General features: G+C 38.7%; 1 protein-coding gene across 2 annotated transcripts in view; it reads left to right on the top strand.

The window, feature by feature from the left end:
• Positions 1 to 22,728, top strand: part of SPOCK1 (SPARC (osteonectin), cwcv and kazal like domains proteoglycan 1) — a 279,195-nt gene that overhangs the window by 164,550 nt on the left and 91,917 nt on the right. For both annotated transcript variants that reach the window (XM_039559692.1, XM_039559691.1), the window contains one exon: positions 21,290 to 21,422. In XM_039559692.1, coding sequence (XP_039415626.1) covers positions 21,290 to 21,422 — 133 coding nt within the window. The remainder of the gene's footprint in view (positions 1 to 21,289; positions 21,423 to 22,728) is intronic.

Below are 22,728 nucleotides of genomic sequence, written 5' to 3'. Positions count from 1 at the left end.
GAATTCACAGTTATGAGTTAATTTTTACTGCAGATTTGTTTATAGGCATCAAATGAATTGTTTTCATTAATAAATGTTTTCAGAATTAAGGGAAGAAAATTGTCCAGTTCAGAGTCAAAAGAAAATCTTTTGACCATTGTTTTATTAAAAAAGAAAGCCATTTCAAATATGTTGGATTTTTTTCCCAGGTAACAATACAACAATATTTACAAGTATCTGCAAGCTGGTTTGAATGCTCTAAAACTGACTTTTCCTGGGAAAAAAAAAAAAAAAGAAAAATAATTTTAAAATGTTTTTATGGAAAACCTTTTATCCACCTCTGGTGCTGAGTGTTGCTTACTCTATTGGCATAGATTTTTGCTTCAGAAGAAAGAGCATTGAAATATTTGATTAAACACACAATCACAAGACCAAACAGGTTGCATTAAATTTCTTTCAAACAGAGATATTGTACTGGGGAAATTGCCAGAATTTAGGCTTATTATTCCCAAGGATAGCTCTGACAGGATCTTGGAGAGTTACTTCATTCCTCAGTGAATGAATGTTCTAGACAGGAACAGGACTGAGTAAATGTTTGTTGTTTGGGGTATTTTTTGTAAGTTGTTAACTCTAGTGCATTACTCTATAAAGACTGTTATTCTTACTAATATCCAGCTCCTCACAGTACATTGCACAGTTTAACTGTGGCTCGTGCTGTTTGTCCAGAAAGAGAAATGAGAATCAAGAAAATCAGAGAGGGGCCTTTGAGGTCACAGCCAAGTGCAGCAGATAATGTGATGTGCAAGGGGTGTGCAAGTGATGTGTGCAAGTCCTTGGAGGAAACTTGAGAGCTTTTAAAAGTATTTCATCTCCAGATTGCCCAACAACAAAGGATGCCTCTACTGCAGCACAGTAGATTGGAATTTTGCAGCAGACAAGTAACAGACACATGGAAATCAGGAATGTTTGTTTTGTTATGTGGTCCAAGTTGCCTTTTAATAAGACAGAGAGCACATGGTGTGATGTGCCATCAATCTGTAAGGGCTCAAGGGTTTCACTGACTATTAAGAGAGAATAGCATAAGAGTTGGGCACTATCCTTAATTCCCCATTACCATGATTTCTAAAATTTTGATTATGAAAATTATGATCTAAGCATGAACTCCCAAAGGTTAATAGCTTTCCTCCAAGACAGTCTCCATCAGTAACTGCCGGGGATTCAGTTCAAGGGTGCTTGAATATTGGAACAGCACTCACTGGTTGTAAAAGCAGATCTTACTCTACTGAACAGGATCATTTCTAAACTGTAGGTCTCATTCTCCAAGTGGTCCATTTCTCAGTTCAGCTCTGCCTACATTAAATTGCTTTTAACTAAAGAGACCCTGGGGAGCGGCTGTGGAGGGACTGGCTTTGATCTGATGTGATGATATGAGCTCGTTCAGTTCTGAGCCTTGAGAATGACCTACTTGCTGCCAGGGGTTTCTGCACAAAATTCCTCCAGCTGATTACTTCTTGGAGGAAGCTGGCTGTGGTACGTCCCCTCAACAGACAATTCATGTTCCTTTTCAGCTGTTTTCTGGCTTTCCCAAGCTCTAGGTATGCTGTTGACTTCAGTGTATTTGAAAACTCAGAGGTAGAAGACCCCTGAACAATTAACAAATTTATGAAAGATCCTTCCTTGACTTTAAGTACTGCAGTCATCTTTAAATCTGAATTCAAATAGGATTACTGACTCAAAGCAAAATGTGCCCGAATTTTACACCATGCATTTTTACACCGTGAATTTCCAAACTTCCACAGAAAAATGTCCACATGAAAAACCGTGGTCAGGCAGAGCACAGACATCTCCCATGGGAATTGCACAAGAATGTCACCAATAGCCTGGACTTTCTGCATCCCAAGACCAGTTAGCCACTCTGCTCTTCACAGAACTGCTTCATGCTTCATCAGCTTTAGAGCTCATTAGAGTAGTGCAAGGTGATGGACTCTTATCGGACATGAGGAATTTTTGAAATATATGATAATGCACAGTTCTTTTATAATGGGTTTTAGAGTGTGTCCTCATCCCTGTCTGCATTGGCCATGCCAGCAGATGAACTTGTTCTTACTGTCAGCGGGGGATTTAGTGTATTTTACTCACAGTCACCAAGTGCCAGGCTGCTGGGTGAACATCTCACTGCTGAGGTCATTGGCTTTTACCCTGCAGCTCCTGTCTCACTGTGCTGTGCTTTACCCTGAGGCTGCTGCAAGCACAAAGGAAACACAATGGTTATTGAGACAATCTCCTGCTGCATCGTGCCTTTTAGACCAGTTTCAGAGCACTCACTGAAACCACCTGAATACCTCTGGGTACCTTCACTATTATCAGAACGTTTTTATATTGAATAGAACAAGAAAATAACTTCTTTTTTTCTGCACTTTAATTAACATTTATAAATAGTTTTTGCATTTAAAGCTACTATTATTGAATGAGTTGAATACCTCTTTGTAATATTCCTGCTCTTAGTACATCTAGTTGTATGCTTGTAGCAGTAGATAAAAATGGACTAGAAGTGACTTCTTGGATCATTAAATCTAATCCCTCTGCAAAAGTACTAATACTCTGCAAAATTATCAAATAAACTTTTTCATAAGCCTATCAAGTTCTATCTTAACAATAATAAGGTTTTTTGCCTCCTGTACACCATTTGCATGAATCCTGAACATCTAAACCTTTCTGGTTGGAAACCTGCTAATACCTAGCCTAAATTTATTCAAATCCAGCTACAACTTCTGGAGTTTTCCTAAATGGTTCCTCAGTATTTATTTTCAAATAATGACCTTCTATGATTTTGATTTGATTAGATTGGGCAAATGTTCATAGTCTTTTCTTATAAATGAAGCTCTCTCTCTTAAAAAGACATTCTTCTTGCCTGTTTCAATTTTCCTTTGTAACAGAGATCACTGGGTTTGACTGCTGAAATCAGTGAAGAAAGAAACCAAAAATTATCAATTTGTCTTCTTGCTGTTTAAAGTCTTTACAGATCTTTGGTTTTTCAATGACTGAGTCATCACTTGTTAAGATTTTAATCTTTATTTCTTAAATTAATTCCCTCTTTTAAATGGCTGTTCTCGATGTGCCTGCTTTAAACCTCTGATATTCTTCCATCAGCCCTGGTAGAATGCGTGCAGCTTGGAAGTCTTTATTCCAGGTGGGCTTTCACCTGAGCTTTCTGGAGAACAGTTCTGACTTTGATGCTTTGTGATCTCTAAATTGATACATATTGTAAATGTGTGTGCAATTTGCTGCTTTAAGCACTTCTCCATAACATAGCATTCTGTATTTGTTTCATCCTCAATTGAAACATACACTAATTACTTTTCTCTGTAATGTAAAACTTTTTTTATTAACATGATAACAAAAGGTAGGGGAGAGAGAGTTCGAAATAAACTCAAGCCATACCTCATTTAGCATTACATATAAACTATATATAAAATGCAGTGTTTGGAGTTTTGAGCTCTGACTAACATGTAAGCTAATGTATAATGCATAATATAAAATGCATGTCTGACAGTGAACTTGTGATTGTAAATTTGTGCAGCAGATTCATCGGAAACACAAGCCAGCAGGAAAACTTAAATATATGAAAGGTAAAATAAGGGCAACATCATGTTTGTTCTTCAATGGTTTTACCATCACCGTGGGTTCTTTTGGAGAGCATAGAATTGGTGATATATAAACCTCTTGACGTAGTTCTTATCAGCATGTTAAGAGCTACCATCCAAAGCTAAGTTAGTATCCAAAAGTTCCTGTTTCCCTCGAGATATCTGGAAGAAGACAGAGTTAAAAGTTCAGTCACCTCCTCCATGGCATTTGTCTGTTCCTGACTTGGATTGTGAGATGTTGATAGCATAAGAGACGTTGGCTTTTTTGTTGTTTGTAAAGCTCCTCTTGCTCACTTTTGAGTGAGCAAGAAATGAAAACAGTAATTGGTATAAATGTCATCTGCTTGGCAAATGTCATGAGATTTGCCAACAAATGAATAATGAACAAATGAATAAAATTGGAAGGGATTCACTGCCTTTGAATCCTCATTCTCTAAGAAGCTGTTATGCTTTGCATATGGAGTAGCCTCATAATTCCTGGATTTTCAATACTTTTTCAATCAATCTTCATACATCATCATCACTATTATTAACATACAAACAGGTCAGTATAAGAGGATGTGGGATCCAGGAGGGCGGTTCCACAGCTCTCTGGATTCCTGTCAGCAGCACTACATTTGATCATTGACCCTGGAGGTCACATGGGTGTATTTTTGCTTGAGCTGTTGCCTGACTTTCTCTATGACTATGTTAATCCTTGCACGACTTGGAATCTCCAATATTTTCAGGTTTACCACAGCCCAGTAAGTTACAGATGTATTTCCTGGTTCACCTTCTCTGTATTTTCAGTAAAAATCTTAACCATAGAATTGCTGGAAGCAAATTTGTGATAATATTTAGTATGTGCCTCCTGCTTTTTATCCCTGTCTGAAGTCTGTTGAGTAATCCAGTCAGTCATAAATTATTATTTAATGTTCACAAATGACCTCCAATGCACCGAAAATTACTCTGCATTTATACAATAATCTGTTTACTGGAGATTCTAAATTTATTGCTGGTTTTTGCTGTAGAAGCCCCAGGACATGAATGTGTTCAGTCGAAGTCTTTTTAGTGCTAACAAAAGCTATGCTTTGTAAGATGGGACTGAAGTTTACAGTAAAGGAATTTTATTAAAGTTTTTCTTCAATTTCACATATCCCGTTATATTGGAAAAAACGTTACATGTGCTGCATTTAAAATCTGCCTTCTGGTAAAGGGCATTATACATTCCAATTGCAGTCAATATTAAAAACAATACAGTTTGTATGAAATTTGCAAATCAGGCCTTAAAAATACTGCATTTCTTTTGATGCTGCCAGTTTGCTGCTTTTTCCAACCATGTGTCTTCCATGTGATACAGACTCAACACACAGAGCTTTTAAACCAACTAAAAACTGATCTTTATTGTTTGCAAAACAGTTCTTTATTTTACCTTTGCACTGCTGAGATTTGCTGGTTATTGCTTCTAAAGCCTTTCCCTGGCAGTGGAAGGCACAAATAACAACAGGCTGAAATTCTGATCAGTTGGGTCAGGCTCTTCTATACCTCCTGCCTTGAGTACTCACAGCTTCCTACTCACGTGGAGGGCTCTGCTGAGGGGGAAGCTTTGGCTCCTCCAAAGCTGAGAGTGGTTTCCAGCAGAGTTCTGCTAAATTTCACATCTCCTTCAACATCCTTCGTTTCAGGCACAAAACTTCACTAGGAAAAATGATGAAACCATATCCAAGATCACCCCAAGGAATTAATCAACAAGCTTTCATTTTTGAGTTAAAGCTTGCAAAAAACTTACACTTACACTGTGGAGACATTTCCGCAGAGGTTTGCCAGTTCCAAACTAGATTAACAACAAAGAGGTGAAAGTCAGCTAAAATATGAAATTGAAAAAGGTAGTCTTTGGTGTTTGATCCCTTTCCAGAGCCATGCAGTTCCACCTAATGGCACTCTTGTGAAAGAAATAGCACATGAAAACAATAAAAAGGAGTTTCTTGCATCAATCACTTTCTTATTTGGTACAAGTTATGTTATCAAAATTAACTTTTAATCTATTACTTCCTGCTTCTTTAATATTTCAATATCTATCATTCTCTTTTCATTAAAAAGCTTATGATTGCCTCCTTAGTGCTCTGCCAGAGCTCAGCAAGAGTTCAACCTACAGATTTTCAGTTTGGTCATTTTGTATCAGATTACTTCAACCAATGAACCACAGATGACATTATTTATGGGCATGAGCAACCAAAGTACAGTCTGTTCAAAGCTTTGTCTGTGGGCAGTACTAAACATAATTAGAAATCAACCCAAAATATTTTGCTTCTTTAAATATGTCTGTGCAGGTGTCACTGTTCTACTTCCAAATAGGTGATGCTAAGCCATTCACCTTTTAGGCAGGAAGAGTAATACCTTAGCACACTTTTGAAGGAATATTGCTTGTATCTCAAGGTTTAAAGCAGTCTTGTAATATATGATAATTTAATTCCTGTGAGCATCTTCTACATCTTAAGAAATAGGGCAGAAAAAACCATGGACATGAGGAAGACATCCCTGCTCATTGCAGGGGTTAGGACTCAATGATGTTTTAAAGGTCCCTTCCACCTGAAACTATTCTATGATGTCTTTGATCTCTGTATTCATTCAAGGCTACTTAACTGGCTACAGCTCAGAGCTGTCTAAAATAAAAAAATAAATAGGAAATCTATAATGAAAGATTCCATTACATTAATGGAACGTAATTATAAGGAAACATTTCTACAGATCTGTGCTATTAAATCTTTGTGGAATAGTGGGGGTAGGAAGATTAACAAGTTTTCAAATTAGTTAAGAGAGAATTATCAAGCCTTCATTTTGTTATCAATTATTGCATTTATGTTCTCTACTTTCACAATGAAATCCTAAAAGATTCATTGCAAGTAAACACAGAATGTTCAGTAACTGCAACTTAAAAAATCAAAATTTCTGGCACACTCCATAGAGTTATTTCCTACTCCAACTAGTGTTTTAAAAAAAAAAAAGATGAATGCTTGCACTGCAGTCAGTTTAAAATTGCCACCTCTGAAATCAAATATTGCAATTAGATAAAGTACTTAAAACTGTGGGGGTTTTAATGTTCTTGGATTAGCTCTTAACTTTGTAGAATTATCTGTGTAGCCTTTGCAGTCTCAGTCTGCACTCGACTCCTTGCTGAGATTTTTTTTTTACATTGGAACATTTTGAGAAAGGGAAATAGAAATAAGCTTAAAATAAAAACAAGCTTTCAGCTTTAAGCATTGAGTAGATGTGTTCTGGAATCTTCTGACAAAATGGTTTTCCTGTCAATTCAACAAAACATTTTCTAGCAATGTAAAGAATAGTTCTTGACAAGAAAGTCTCTCACCTCAGAAATGTGAGTAGGATGACAAAGAGACCTTTAATGTAGAATGTAAAAAAGAGAGGTTCAAGCCTTGTCACTCAGGTAGAATAATCTTCTGGATCTTCTGGTGAGTGGTTACTGACTTCTCTTTCCCTGAAAGTCTGGAGGTTTTATTCCTTTCCTTTGGTTTTAATTGGAGAAAGGATTTGATCTCTTCTTTAATTATGCCAAATTCACCCAGTAGCCTGATGGTTATGGCACTCAGCTGGCACTCAGGATTCACAGAGTCTGTACTGCTGTTGTAAATAAAATCCACTCCCATGACTTCCCAGCACACCTTTGAGAAGTCAGTCAAATCAGAATGGTGCTGTCAGCACCTCCTGTCTCCATGCTATGACAAATTTATTTCATGTTAAGCTTGTGAAGAGAGTCGGTAGCTCCAATATAATTAGCTCAATTGACTCGAGTATTCAATTATCATTTGCTCCTAAAGAAAATAAAACATTATCTTTCATTATTATCTCTGGAGACAGAGTATGAATTTGCTCCTGGAAAAGTGTCCAGAGATATTTCTTCTCCTCTTTTCATTATTTGGAAGTGATCCAGCATTGCTGCTTTCATATTTTATTTCTAAAATTATAGATATTAAACATATTGTATTATGATTTCTGAAAGATGAAATCCTTTGCCTGGGTCTTCACTGGTTTCTTATGAATGCCAACTACTAAAAAACATCCCCGGTCTCCTTTCTTTTCCATTTTCTGGGACAGTATCTTTAATAAGTAATAATATTGCAAAGTAAACTTTCCCAATAGCCCTCAACTTTTCTTATTTTCTGTGCCTAGTGAAGAATAGGCAATTTCTATCATTATCTCTCTTCATACTTTTCCAGGGAAAGCTTCAGAGTGTTCTGAGGACCTCTTACTACACCTGCAGGATTTAGGATGAGAAAAAGCTCACAAATCTTGTGAACACTTAGTGATGTGATCACTCTAATTACTGCAGTGTTTTGTTTACATTTTACTTTTAACTCCAGCAGCAGAACTTGTCATGAAATAAACATTCTCTGACAGTCACTGTGCTTTTCTCCTGTCTAGGTCTTCACTTTGAAAAGAAATTATTTTGTCCCTTAGTGAGGGCTTATGTTACCTCACACATCTGAATAGACAACCTCTATACAATGTGATGCAGTTTTAAAATAAAGAACAATTTCGTACCTAGAGGCTCTTCTACAACCGTGTCAAATTCCAAAATTGTTAATTTTCCAAGAAAAGAAAATACATCCAAGGGCTAAAGCATGCTGTGCACTTCCTTGAAATCCCAATTATTTTCACTGTATTTTTATTTGTCCTTCAAACCTAAACTATAATGCAGCCAATTTTTTAAGGGAGTCATGGAAGGACTGTTACAACAGTTTTGATTTGGCTTAGAAGAGTTTTCTCCTACAGCCACAGTTCTGACCCAGACTGAATCAATAATCTGCAAATTTTTCAAGTAGCAACTCTACAAGAAAAGAATAGTTTTGTAGAGGTCTTGCTGAAGATATTTCAACTACTGAAGTTATTTCACTTCTGCAAGTAAGTCTTTACAAAGTTTTTACTAACAACATTGTTTGCACTCAACTTTAACATATTTTGTTCAGAATTAACATTCAGCCTGTCACCAATGCAGAATGCAACCTTATAACTTCAGGTTCTCTTACAATTTTCTCAATTTTTCTTCTGTTTCCCCTTTTTCTTTCTCCTTTCACTGGCAAAATTTTTGAGCCTTTCAACTTTTTCTTGCTTACTAATATTATTAAGAAACAGTGGAGTCTGCTTAGTTTTGTTATTGCAACTGCCACTGTCAGCTTTATTATGATAATATCTAGGAAAGTGTTCTTTAATATGTATGGGGAGTGACAGTTGGGAATTTTGCTTCACTGATTTATCTGGCCTCTAGCTTTGATCACCATGCAATCCATCTTCTTTTATGAAACAAAACAAACCATTCTAATTAGTTGGTTGTTACAATCAGTGATCCTCAATTGTGGAAGACTAATTAACCTTAGTAGTAAAACATAATGTGAGTTTTTTTGTTGATTTGTTTAATGAGTTAAGAAGTCAGGTGAACAGAGTTGGTTGAAAAGAGATGAAAACACTAATGAAGACTCAAACATGCTCCTCTAGTCTGGCATCCAGTCTCGTGCCTTGCAGTTCAGCAGACAGAAATACAGGAGACTTCTACATCCTCTGCTTCTTTCCTCTTCTTTATAAATTCTGTATTTGTACCTTATTGGCATTTAAATTGCTGGTTCATGTTTAATAAAAAGGACACTTCATAGCTTTGTTGCATAAATTATTCTGTCCATTATTCATTGCCCTATGTTGTAATGTGCGTGCCATTATTCTGGACAGCTTTAAATCTCTTTCAAGTCCTGTGACAGATTTTTGTAGCCTTAGCTACTCCAGTTTACCTGGAGCCCAAGACTGCCAAGCTGAATTACACCATGGTCATTCCTGCTTAGCACCTCATCCACAGTTAATTTCTTGAGCCTCTATGTTTTATCTGTGTATAAATATTTTATTTGCAACAACACTGTATCTTAGCTCAGAAATCTGGGGGTTTTGTTAATTAATTCCTTCATTAGTTCAGAAATTTTTGCTTCATTTTGAGCCAGCTGCCTGTATAACAGGTTCATAGTCCTTTTAGAAACTCAAATGGATGAAACACAATGAGAGCTTTTTTATTTCATAATGAGTTTCACCCAGCCCTCTACAGCGCACCAGAAATGTGAGTGCTGAAATGGAAACCCTGCCCTCCTCACAGCTGTGAGAACAGCTCTGACACTGACACCTCAGGATCACCATCAAGATGAGATAAATTGGCTGTAGATGCTGGGTAGGAAATACAAGCTGAAGTTTCAGTGTTGCTGATATTCAGTGTTTAGAGGGCCCTCTGCTATATTCCAAAAGGTAGAGAAAAAATTAGGATCAGTAGAGCATGAATCTGAAGCACAGTTATCAATACAAAAAACAGCCTTACAGCTGCTGTCATGCAACCCTCAGAGGAAGATTTAACCAGCCTTTGGCTTCCTTTAGATGTAAGGAAATGGGTTCATAAAGAAGGTATCTCAGAGCATGTAAATTAGTTTCCAGCTCTGGAAAGAAACAAACCCTTATTTCGTGTTTTACATTTGCAAATATGTCCTGCCCTCACCAAAAGTATTATTTACTAATTAGGCCTAAATGTAAAAGTACATTTGTACCCTAAGTAGTGTACAGACTAAAAATAAGAGAAGAATAGATTGTAAACAAGTGAAATGGGAGAATGATTGCTTAGATAATCGGAGAGAATTTAAGGAAGATACAGGACATAGCTAAATTTATGATTGCCCCTTGGACATTGTGGAAAGCAGAAGGATAATGTGCTCTGGTCTGCAGCTGGGAAGGGGGACATAGTTAAAGAACAAATCCAGATAACAAATGTGATGACAGGGGAACAGCAGCTGAAAAACAGAGAAGAAGATGTGAGAAGAAATACAGTATATTTGGTCTTGACATAGTGAGCTTCTAATGTGGACAAGATGTTCTTGAGAGGAAATAGCAATAATAGTGCAAAGAGATAGACCAATAAACCAGAGAGGACACTATAAAGTTTCTCAGACTTCCAAGGACTCAAGTGTAGAAAGGTAAGAAGACTAAACTATTCCAGGTAAAGCACCAAAATGACATCGAGGTACCATTTAGAGAGAATATAGTACTTAATATGATACATCCTAGCAGAGAGGGCAAGAACAGGTAAGAGTAGATGAAGAAATAACTGCTTCTCCAAGGGGCCTCATTTTTGAGGTTGAATGAAGCAGAGGAAAGTTTCAGAAGTAGGAGGGAAAAAGTATGAGGAAAAGGAGTTTGAGGGGGAAGAGGTCAGGGCAAAGTAGTCAAGACCGAAAGATTGGAATCAAAATGGTTAACTACAACAGTGAGTAAGAAAGGAAACTGCAATTTTTTCACAATTTTATAAATTTTTCCATAAAATAGCTGACCAGATCATGGGAAAATAGGGCTAGAGGAGAAATCAAAGCCAGTCGGGTAGAAGGGAGACCACAGACTGTAGGATTTGAGAAAAGTGTTTTTTGAAGAAATGCAACAACATTTGGGGAAAAATAATAGCATTAATTTGCAGTGATAAAGAATTAGTGCAATCCCTAGATTTCTACCACAGCAGCAGAGAAATTGGAAAGAGTAAGAATGGAGTCCAAGGAATCAATAGTGAGTAACTGAAATGAAATTTGGGTGGCAAGAAGTGATGGAAAATAAGGTGGCACATCTTAAGCTTAACTGATTCCTGTGTAATAACTCAGCAGCAAAGTATTTAAATCATTTGGGTTTTTTTAACAAAACCTGTTAAAGTCCTAGGTAATGTTACACTTTCTATCTAACTATGCCACTGATTGAGTCTTACTTTTTCACACAGTAAAATCAACTTCTGAGGAAGCAGCTGTAAAATGCTGAAACTACAAATGAGTTGCTACACTGCCTTTTAACACCACCATAACCTCCATGGTAGAGGAGCCTATGGAGTTACATGGTCAAAGAATATGGGAAGAAGGGATGGTTTGTAATGCATGGGTGCTGGACTTCATCATTCAAGGTCACAGCAAAGTGAAATCTTAAACACTCAGTGGAAGTACCTCATGAAATGAGTATCTTGCAGTTTCTGCAAGTATGTCAATTGAATTCATCTTCAAATTTTACCTAAAGGTGTGTTTCACCATGTGCTGTCCCTACTCTGGATCATGTGCATTCAGTTTGTATCATAAATTAATGGGATTATGTAAATCCTGTCTATCAGCTGGGACCTTCCTGAAGCTGTAGTCACCTTTCATTAAGATGCAGCCTCGTGTAAGATTGGTTAACGCTTCTGATGGCCTCATCTGAGAAACTGGAAATGGTATAGATATTATGAACTCCATCTCCAGCATCAAATAACCAGTCAGGCAGTGCTGAATACGGTGAGAAATTCAGCAGAATGTTCAGATGTTCATAGTACTGAGCTCTATAAATCAGCAGTGCTGAATAAGCAACAGGGGCATTAGCCTATTTAGATGCTAAAAAGGATGGGATTTTTAAATTACTCAGCTCCTCATAGTATTTATAACTGGCTCAGTTTGCATGCATTTCACTAACATTCATTTTATTCTGACATGGGAAACTGCATTCTGATTATTTCCCCAAACCTACCTTGAACAGTGGATTTTGACTACACTCTGGAGGTGGCTTTGGGTTTGATTATTTTTTTTAATTGTCTGTTGTTTGACAAGCCAATTCTATTCAGGAATCACACATTAATTCTTAGGTAATCAATGCTAATTGTAAAAATCCTCAGCAGCTTAATCTGCTGTAGCTTTCTTGAGAATTTAATAAGCATCTCTCATAATAAAATGTGTCAGAAGGGGCAAATATTTTGCTAGCACAGCTCATAACTGATTGTTTGAACCATGGTGCCAAGTATTCGCAGAACCGGAGTACTGTGCAGTTATTTTTAGAAAGAAACATTTGATTTATGGTCTTAAGAGCAAAAATTTTTACTGTATTTTTAAAATTCCTTTACTTTCTTATTCCTACCAGCAAAATGTCAATTTTTTTTGGTGAGGATTTCATGTTATTTGCCTTAGGATAAACAAAAGCAACATAATGAAGCAGAACGCAGCTGAGCTGTCTAAGGATGCTTTGAGGGGGGGGTGGGGGTGCAGCGTTGATTTTTTCCCCCTGCAGTTACAAAGTGATAATAAGATTTCTGAACTTTCTTGCTTAAGAAAAAAAAAAACCAACCAACCAACCAGTCACATTTTGGGCAGTAGGGCCTTCTGGAGTGAAAAATTAAGGGTTGTGTTGCACATGGGGGAATAAATAAGGCTGGGTTGTAAATGGAACTGAAGGACATGAAGCTGAGCATGACCCCAGTGTGGGTCTGTCACCTGTTTCAGCCCATTCGTTTGTTCATCAGTTCCATTCTGCCAAACTGCTGAATGACTGTGGAGACATGAGACATTGGAGCTTCGATGGTGCTCAACTTCACAGACCTCTGCATTTGGCCAAGAGTGAGGATGGTTTGAAAGCTTTTCTATCCTCAGCTTCTGTGAGATTCATCAGTCATGTTGGGGCTTTAAAGTGTTGTTAAGTGCTGCCAAGAAATCTGCCTTGAATTTTAGCCTTACTAAGTAACCTGCACCTGTGTTTGCACAGCTATAGTTATGCAGCTTTCAACACTGGAACTAGAAATACGAGCTGTAGCAGTGAAATGGTGGGAAATGGCTGCTTTGCCAGATTTGGTGAAAACAATTTTGAACCTGTCTAATTGCATGAAACAGGGCATAGTGAGAGAGGATCAGGTTTCCTCCCCAAACAAACCTGACAGCTCGGATTAATCACACACACCATCAGCAGTTCAGCTTTCTTGGAGATCTTGGCAAGCTCTGCCAGCAGGAGGAGGCAGACCTGATCAATGCATTAGTTTAATATCAAGGTAGTCAGATCCTGGGCAGAGAAAAGCTTCCTTTATCCTTTTAAAATGTATTCTTCTTTGGTAATGGGGAAAAAACCAATAAGCTGTCCTAGAAGGACAGAAAGAAGGCCAGTGCCAAAAAAAAAAAATGTATTACATTTGCTGCACGCTTTAAGAACTTGGTGCCAGGTTCCTGCATCTCACCCAGCATGTGAAATCCAGGACTCAGAAGTGGCTGCTGGAGATTCCTGCAGACTGAGGAGTGGTGAATAAGATTTCAGCTTTAATTACGAACTTCCTGCTATCTCCCCTCCTCCTTTGAAATTCAAGGCACTTCATTTTATTTTTACATAGTTTGGTGTCTGAGATTCCTTTTCATGTTAGTGGAAAAATAATGATGAAAAGGAAAATAATTCTCTTATGAAAATTCATGGGAACAGTCAGAGTTTAGAAGCTGTGTTATTTATTCAGGAAAGCACAATGACTTTTGAGAGCACTGGCATTTTATGTGTGGATTTTTTGGTTTGGTTCTTTTCCTTTGTGTACTTTGCCTGTTTTCATACCTGTGCAGCTGTTGAGCATATGTATTAGGTCGAAGAGTTGAAAATCTTTTAGAGTTTAGGTTAAAAAATAAATTGCCTATAAGCACAATAAACTGTTAGCTAAGACTGTAAGTGGAACTTTCAAACACCATTTTTATGTATTGAAATACTCAAAGGTGGAAATTGATGTGCTTCTCTAATGGCCTTAATAAACAACCTTGTCATTTTTAGTCCAGGAATAAGTAAAGCCAGGAACTAACATCTCAGAAAGATACTTGTACTGAGACCCTGTTACTGTGCAAAATTAATTGTCCTGGCAGTTTAAAAGTATCCATATTTAAATGACGTATTGTATCTGTTTAGACACAGACCTTGCTGCTTTCTGAGTAACTTTTCCACGTAGTTGCTCCTGTTGCTGGATCTCAGAAGTCACCTGCAGCAGTTGCATCGCCTCAATCAAACTCGCTACAGTTTTCCTGGCCTTCTAGGCCCTCAGAATCTATGTCAGCTTTTCCAAGTTATTTCTTCCTTTAAAACACACAGAAAGTTAAAAAATAAAAGGATTCCTTCATCTTACAGGACCAATAACCCTGAGCACCCTGGGCCCCCAGGTCCTTTGTTCTCTTTCCAAAGTTGGTTGCCAGCTGGACCTAGTGGGATCCATGCAGGAATCCTCAGGGCATTTTCCCTGCAAGATGTGTCAGGGGGTGTTCTTGCAAAACATACACTATACTACAGCCTTCAACCTTCCCTACATCCAGCTAACGAGTTCCTTCTGGTATGTTGTTTCCCCCATGCTTATTTTAGAGTGTCTTCTTACTGTTGGTAAGAAACAGAGGCTTGGCGCTTCCTATTCCCTTGGAAATGCATGTTTTTCATTTCATGGGAATGACACCTGGTACACTTTCACCTCAACAGCTGAGATTTTTGCTTTAACTCTTTCCTAAATTTGTCATCTCCACCTCTATCTTCTGAGTACCAGCTGCTTTCTGGGAACACTCCTGTGACTACTGGTTCTCTCTGGACAGACCTAAATCCCAAGATCAATGTCATTGTTTGAAAGAGTAGCAAGTAAGTAGAGTATCCATTTACTCTGGGGGCCAGTCTTGAATGAGTTTCATTCTGCCAGAAGGGTCCCCAGCCATCACCAAGCCCCATGGAAACCTTTGCACATCTACCAGTGGGTAGTGGCCTTTTTATTTCTTATGGCTCTTTTAAGCCAGATCTGCTCGGGAGAAGATATGAAGGCAGCTAGAGGAAGTAAAATCAGATAGCTGAAATTATTTCTTTGAATACTGAAATCAGGGAAAGTGGTACTACGTAAGTACAGTGGGATGATGCTAAAATGCAAGGTTGCATGTTATTTTTCTTTGTATCTGAAGGTAAAGGGAAATTGCTGTAATCATATGTCTGTTCTCATTTTGCAGTATTAAATAAATATTGTATTAATTAAATAAAGAGTCTGTATCAGATTCAATAGCATAGTACTTTTTTTTCTCAAGGTAATATGTGTAGACTATTTTCTTCACAGATCTTGACTGGTAGTGGCTCAAGGTATACACAGCTCTTGTGAAAAATATGAAATGTTCTAGAAATGAGGCCAAGCCCTTAACTCTACCAGAATACAAAAACGATACAAAGAGAGAAGAGAACATTGCCATTTATACTGGCAAATTTCAGGTTTGTCATTCTTTTCCTCAAGAACAAGAGAAATAACTTATGCAAAGGAGAGATAAAAACAGGCAGGCAGTGCTGGCTTTATCTTCAGTGTGATTAGCTTCCTTCAGGGGGACATGAACAAACTCTGCATAAGGCATGGAGACGGTACAGACAGTACATTTTAAACTGTTCCCACTGTGAATTGTTCCAGCTTCAGGAAGCCATTCAAGTTTGCTGTCAGAGCTCCTTCCAGCTTCTGGTACCAGCTCTGGTGCACTGAACTTTTCAGTTTTGTTCTAATAGAGCTTAAAATAGGCTTATGTGACTTAGGAATTTTGGTTTGATATAAGATCCAGAAAGAAAGAAGGATGGATGAAGTTAATCCTAGTCTTGAGGAATGTCTCTGTGAGAGCTATAATTTAAAACTCCAGTACACAACTCACAGACCCCCTGACACAGGTTTACCTGAAAATTGTTGCAGTGGGTGGGCCCTCCCGTGGGTGCCTAACTCAAATGTACCTTCCAGGGAACCTGCAGACCCTGAGGATGGTGAGATGACTTTTGCTTCCTGGAAGAAGTCTCTGCAAGAGACTGTTGGGAAGAGATGGCCTTTCCTGTAATCAGCCCAGCTAGGAGTGGCAATGTCAGTAAAAGTTCAGTAACACCAGTTTATCTCCATGAAATAATTTGGTTTTGTCAAGTCAGTATTTTGTACATAAGGCCTGTTCTATCAAAAAAAAATTCCTGACCGGCTCAATACTGTTCAAATAGGACCTGAAATAAGTAGTGGTATGATTTTAAGCCCAGAAAACACAATAGGTGTAAGTAATTTACAGCATGAATTGATCCAAATTCTACGTTTGTGTAACATCAATGAAACAGCAAGTTAAAGAACAAGAAGAGACAGTACCAGTCTCACTATTTGTTTACCTGATACTTTCTGTCAGAAAAAATTGTGTAACTCATTTTTTGGGGTTTTTGAGAAACTTTCTGCTCTTATTTGCAGCAGACCTTTGAAAACTCACCTAACGAAAAAGTCCTAAGGAGAAACTTCTCTTTACTGTCTGCTTCAAGCTAAAAGTTTGTCAGGACTTTCAAAACAACAGCCTGCCAAAGGAGCCTGATTTGTGATTGCACTAAATCCATCAATGCTTAATCTGCTAATTTACTCTATATGCATTTGGGAATAACTGATCTTGAAGCAGAGTAACACATTCTTGATGTTGTACATTTTCTTCGTAATGAAAAGTCTGAACAGGTGTCAAATTTAAAATTAAATGTAAATAAGTCAAACTGTAAATGTAAAGAAACAAAGCATCATTTATTTTTGCAAGTATCTTTATTCTGACCCCTGGCTTTGCCAGAAGTTATTTCCATATACCCTCTTCTGTACTGTCCCTGAAAAAATTGTTATAAGATACAGAGTTTCCCTAAATAGCTCAGCCTATGTCAACCATCAGGGGTTGGTCATGAATTAAGGCTTTGCATTTTTGGGTTTGGTTGTTGGGTTTTTTTTTTTAATCTGAGTCAATTTAAGATGTTTTATGTGACAAACTTTTGCTGAATCAAAGGCACAGTTCAAACTCCCCAGCAGGCTCTGAGTGCCCAGAACTGATGCTCCCGGCCAAGCTGGACAGGGCTGGGTGATTCCCATCCCCGGGGCTGCCAGCTGGGGTTGAGCTTCTGGTTCTCCAGGGTGCACCTGGAAGCTATAAAATCTTGAGTGGAGCCACTTCTCAAGCTTCTGAGCTCTGTTTTGCATTGCCAAGGCTTTGTGCTTGGAAGCCGTATGCTGACATGCAGGTGTCTGTGGCTTTGGGGCTCTGGCTGCCCTGAGGTGCCATGTACCATCCTGGCATCTGGCTGGTGGCATCTGCAAAGCCTGAGGCACTCTCCCTGCTCCTGTGCAAGCCAGGCAGATGTCAGCTCCCTGTATTGTCGCAGTATGTGCTGAGCAGTGTGTCCGTGTAAAGAGTAATGAACTTGAGTCACTGTGCTTTCCCCCTGTGTGAACTGTGAATGCTTTAAACCGCTGAAATTTCTTTATGTATTAAAAAGCCAAGAGGCTGAATTCTGTGAAACTTACCAACTCCATAATTCTTCTGCCTTTTGGTGCATTAGTTCACCAGTCTGCAAAGCAAAAGCAGGCAGGGTTTGCCTATAAGTCTTAATACTTGACCAAAACATTCATGTGTTCCAGCTTCTGGAATAGTGAAAATAGTAGTAGATCCTTTCAACTCCAAGTTTTAAAGCAGAATTAAAGTTGGCTTGCTTCTGACATATTTATTCTAAACCAAGATGATTAGCATAGCAGAGCATTCCCAGAGTATGTGAATGTGCACTTCCATTGAGAGGGGATTTGCTGGCTGGCTGCTTATGGCAGCCAGTGTTCTTGTCTAGGTTTTAATTTGTTTGTTTGGATGTTTGATGTGTTGTTAGGAGTTACAGGATTGAAAAGCTTCCAAAAGTCCTATCCAGCCTCTCAAAATACGACTGCAGAAAAAGACATGTTTGTTTTTGGAAAAGAGATGTTCATTTTACAAGATAGGTGCTCAGCCTTAGTTTTGGTGGGGGTGTGGAGTATGGGTATCTGGTTAAAACTTTCAGCTGTTGCTCACTTGGCCAAGCTGACAAAAATTACTTTTGACTGGCTTCAAATACAGTGGCACTTTGCACTATCATTTTGGAAAAAATGTATTAATTTTTGAAAGCCAGACTGTTTCTTGCAACAAAAATGATTGGTGTACTACCAGTTCCATGCACCTGCAGGAGTGAGGGAGCTGCAGGTTTCTTGCAGCATTCCCTGCCTCATTACACACATTATCTGAAGCACTACTAAAATTGTTTCATTTTTGATTCACGTTAGTGAAATGCTTTGAGATCTACTACACAGGGAATTCTTGTTACTAAATATCATTCTTTCAGAGAGTAAACTTCCTTTTATTATCAGAAGAAGATCCTGAAGATGAATGTGGGGGTTAGGAAGAGTAAATGTTTCCTTCATTGTCTGCAGGCGAAACACAGCAAATCGGGCTCAGGTGAAACCATTCTGGTCCCAGCTGAGGGGACACACCAGACTTGGTGTTGTCTTCCAGGCAGCTGCTGTGAGAACAGAGCTCAGGCCTAAGGCTGTGTGTGTTCTTTTTACTCTCAGTAAAGTGATGGAAAGGGCCACCAGGCTCCCTGAGCTGCTGGAATGGCTTGAAACAATCAACTTTAATTACTTCTTTTTTTTATTTATTTAAATGATGATGGAAGAGTGAAAAACATCATCGGCTCCAGAAGAATTTTCCAATAGGAACTGGCTTTGCAATATGAATCTTGAAGGGATGAAAGAAGGATTAAATAAATGAGGAGCCGGGGGGGGGAGGGCGGCGGGGGGCGGGGGGGGGGCAGTGTAAGGCTGTGCAGAAATGGATAAGCAGCCCAGTCCTGAGTGGACGTTTCTTTTAAGGTTATAGTGTAGAATACCTGATGAAGTGTGGTCCACAAATGCTCTACAATCTGTTTTATACTTGCCACTCAGATCCTGTGATTTGTTAGTCATCAGTCTAGCTAAGAACTGCAATATATTTAATTTTGATGAGGTGCTCGTTAGTTCACTCACTCCTCTCCATCCTCCACGCTTCATGGCTGATGGCTTTGATGGTGATGGCACTAAATCACACCCTTCAAGTTTAGCATTTCTTAGCCATTTTTCTATAACTAATCGGAAAATGTTCTTCATAACAATTTTATGTATAGCAAAGGATCTATCTTTTGAGATTGTGGAAATTAAAGTCAGTGAAAAGGTAAAAGGTCTGCTTTGTGCTATGACCTTCTGCAGTCTCCAGAGGAGAAGCACAGCTCCTTTCGCACTTGCCTCCAGACTCTGGTCATCAGTATCTACAGTACGACATTCAAACATATTTTTGACTCTGAGTTTGTGCATTGTCAGAAGTGCAGGGCTGTAAGTAAAGTAAATGAGGAAACTTTCCTGTCAAGCTGAAAAAAAACAAAAGTCATGCCCATAATCCTAAGAGTTCAAGAAAATAAGATATTCATTACATGTTGATAACAAAGCATGGTTGGGGGCTGCAGAGAAATCAGTTACTCTGGAAAACTTAAATAAACAGTTTGTACAACCTCAGCATAAGAGATCAGATCCACAGAGCTACTTTAGGGGGTTCAGAGCTAAGTAACCAACTATCCGCAGCATTTAGCGTCTGGTATAATGGTACCTTTGTGAGGCAGAATGCATCTGAAACAGGGAGTGCTGCTCTCTGCATTAGGGAGACTTCTTAAAATAACAAGGGAATTTCATCTTAAATACTTAGCTTCTGTTTTCATAGTTCATTATATCATGATTGGATTCCTTCTGAGGACACAATCTTCTTAGTAGTAGGTTCATCTCTGGCAAAGGTTAGACTTGAGGAAAACTGGGACTGAGATGAAAGAACAGAATTTATATTATTTAGCAGCTGAATATGTCATTACATCAGAGTTGGCAAGTTGCAAGCTGTAGTGAAATTCCTTTAAAAAATATCTGTATATATTTTTCTAATGCTGTGATAAAGCCATTCAGCAGCACATTGAAATGTGTTTCTAGCTGAACTGTTATATCTTTTTTTCCTGTGGTACAAGAACAGATGGCAGTTATTTTTCTACCAGTCTCCAGCAAAACTGCTGCGATGCTTTGCCTTCCCTTGTAAATGCTTTCAAGTGAAAGACAAGTACACATGACCAAAATGAATCTGCATTGTTCCACTGGATTGGGGTTTCTAAAGCAAACTTCTTATCAGTTTACAACATTAGGCTGGCAATAATTACTTAATGTCCTCTCAGTCAAGTAGTTCATTATGACAGGAAAATGAGCCGTTAGTCAGAATCAATGGCACGTGTTTTGCAGTAAGTTTTTGGAGCAGATGTCTTTTTTTATAGACATTTTTAATGCAGTAATTGAGTATTCTGTGACTTGAAAACAATGGCAGTCACTCCCTAGGGGCACACATTGGTGGATTTGGAGATGCTCTCTGTGACTTTATGACATTCCTGGGGGGACTCTGATTGATCTGAGAACCTCAGCTGATTGTTCAGTAGCTGGTATGTCAAGAGGGCTCCTGCCCCTACAGTGACAAAAGTGCTTAGTGAGTCTATACATTTTTATAAGCACAGTATAAATTGCAATGTTTTTTTAAGGATTTAGCTTTAAAATCATTGCTACTTTAGCAGTAGTTTGGCAGCTCTGAGAAGGCCTGGTGAAAATGTCTCTAAATACAACCTGGTGTAATGTTGCCTGCATCACCAGAATGCTGTGTAGCTCAAGAAATGATGTATTCTGAAGTGAAATCATTTGTAGTTATAAATCTAAATGAAACCACCAAGTGTTGTAAATCTAGAGCTGCCTACCAACTTATGACTTTTTAGATTGCCTGCTATAATGTGCCATATTATAAAAGCATTGTTAGGAGCTGTGTTTAATTTACTTGCTTTAAATTATGGTTTAGTAGACTTGGCAGTGCTGGTTTAATGGTTGGACTTGATGATCTTAAAGGTCTTTTCCAACTGAAATGATTCTAAATTAATGCTGTACTGAAAATCCAGCTGTATTCAGAGAAGTTCTAATTCTTCTGTTTTATACAAACTTTCCAACAACCGTGGTGTGTCTTATTTTACAGCCTTCGACAAAAGAAAGGCAACTTGGCCCAGAAGCACTGGGCTGGAGCAGCCAACATAGCAAAGTGCAAGCCCTGTCCCATGGCACATTCCAGCGCTGTCTGCGGCTCCGATGGACACACCTACACCTCCAAGGTAAGCTCTGCCTGGGGCCTGAGCTCCCATCAGCAGAGCTCAGCCGGGATGCCGGGTGAACATTAAATACCCTTTGTTATTAGGCAGTGTTAAATTACACTCTTTGTTAATCTAGAAATATTTCTTTGTGTAAAAATTACTGAAAAATGTAGTTTTTTCCACGTTGGACAAACAGCAAATCAGAATGCCAAATCACAATCCTGCGACTTTCCTGATTCATCTTGCTCTAAATATCTTGTTCTCTTAATGAAGTAGAACAGTTTTGATATTGATGATGCAACTGAAAAACAGCTATCATTTGATGAGATTGGCTTGTTTAGACAAGAGGATTTGGGGATAGTTCTTTTTTTTTAAGACTTGCTCTCCAAATCATAAAATAACTTAGCAGAATCTTTCTTCAGTGATAGATTTATTTTTAATTGTTTCTTTTTTTCCAGACTGCATGGGTAACATTACAATTCATTTAGCCTGGGGTTTTAATAGGCTTGTGTGCCAGATGCAGCATATATGGTACCATAAAAAAATTCCCATAACCCAGTGGGGATAAATTGACTCATTGTTATACTGAAAATACGATCACCTTAGGGCTTGACTCAATAAAAGAAAATGTCTTCACAGCCATTCAGCATTCCAGATCTCCCATTGGCAAATAAAGCCTCCCATGTCTTGGATACATGTCCCAAAAACAGCACTTCAGGCACTGGAAAGCATGTTTTGGGAAATACCCTTAAGGTTCTCTTATCTTCACGTATGCAAAGTAATGTTTGACAGGCAGTAAAACTACCTTTTAAAATCCAGAAATAGCCTTCACAAAAAAAACTCCTGTCCTGGGTTGCAGTGTATTCTATTACCATCCTCATGAGCTGTTGAAACCAGGTGGGGCAGTGTTTCCTTGCCTCCTCCCCCCAGACTGTCTTTCTGTTAATGAGCCCATCAACGCCTGGCCTCATGAGTCATCATCCCATTGTAAGATGCTCCACCCAGGGGGAGGAACCAAGCATTCCATCCTGGATATAATCTGAGATTCCCAACACCACAGACACCCTTTCCACTGGGTTCCCAGGGGACAGGAGTTACACAGCCACCACTGGACCTTCCGAGGAAGAGCAGCCCCTTCTACAGGATCACTGCTTTGACAGAGCCATCGCACCTGCCCTGCTCACCGGGAGCCGCCAGCGCCCCTGCCGGCTGCGAGCGGAACTGCACCCGAGGGGAAAGGGCCCGACAGCCGAGAAGGCTGGCACTGGGTTTGTGTTTGCTGTTACTGCCAGAGTTATTGCTGTTTGTTTGACTGGTTATACATATA

Source organism: Corvus cornix, chromosome 13 (assembly GCF_000738735.6).
Source record: "Corvus cornix cornix isolate S_Up_H32 chromosome 13, ASM73873v5, whole genome shotgun sequence".
In the NCBI taxonomy this organism is placed as follows: Eukaryota; Metazoa; Chordata; class Aves; order Passeriformes; family Corvidae; genus Corvus; species Corvus cornix.
This window is presented reverse-complemented; position numbering and strand designations above follow the sequence as displayed.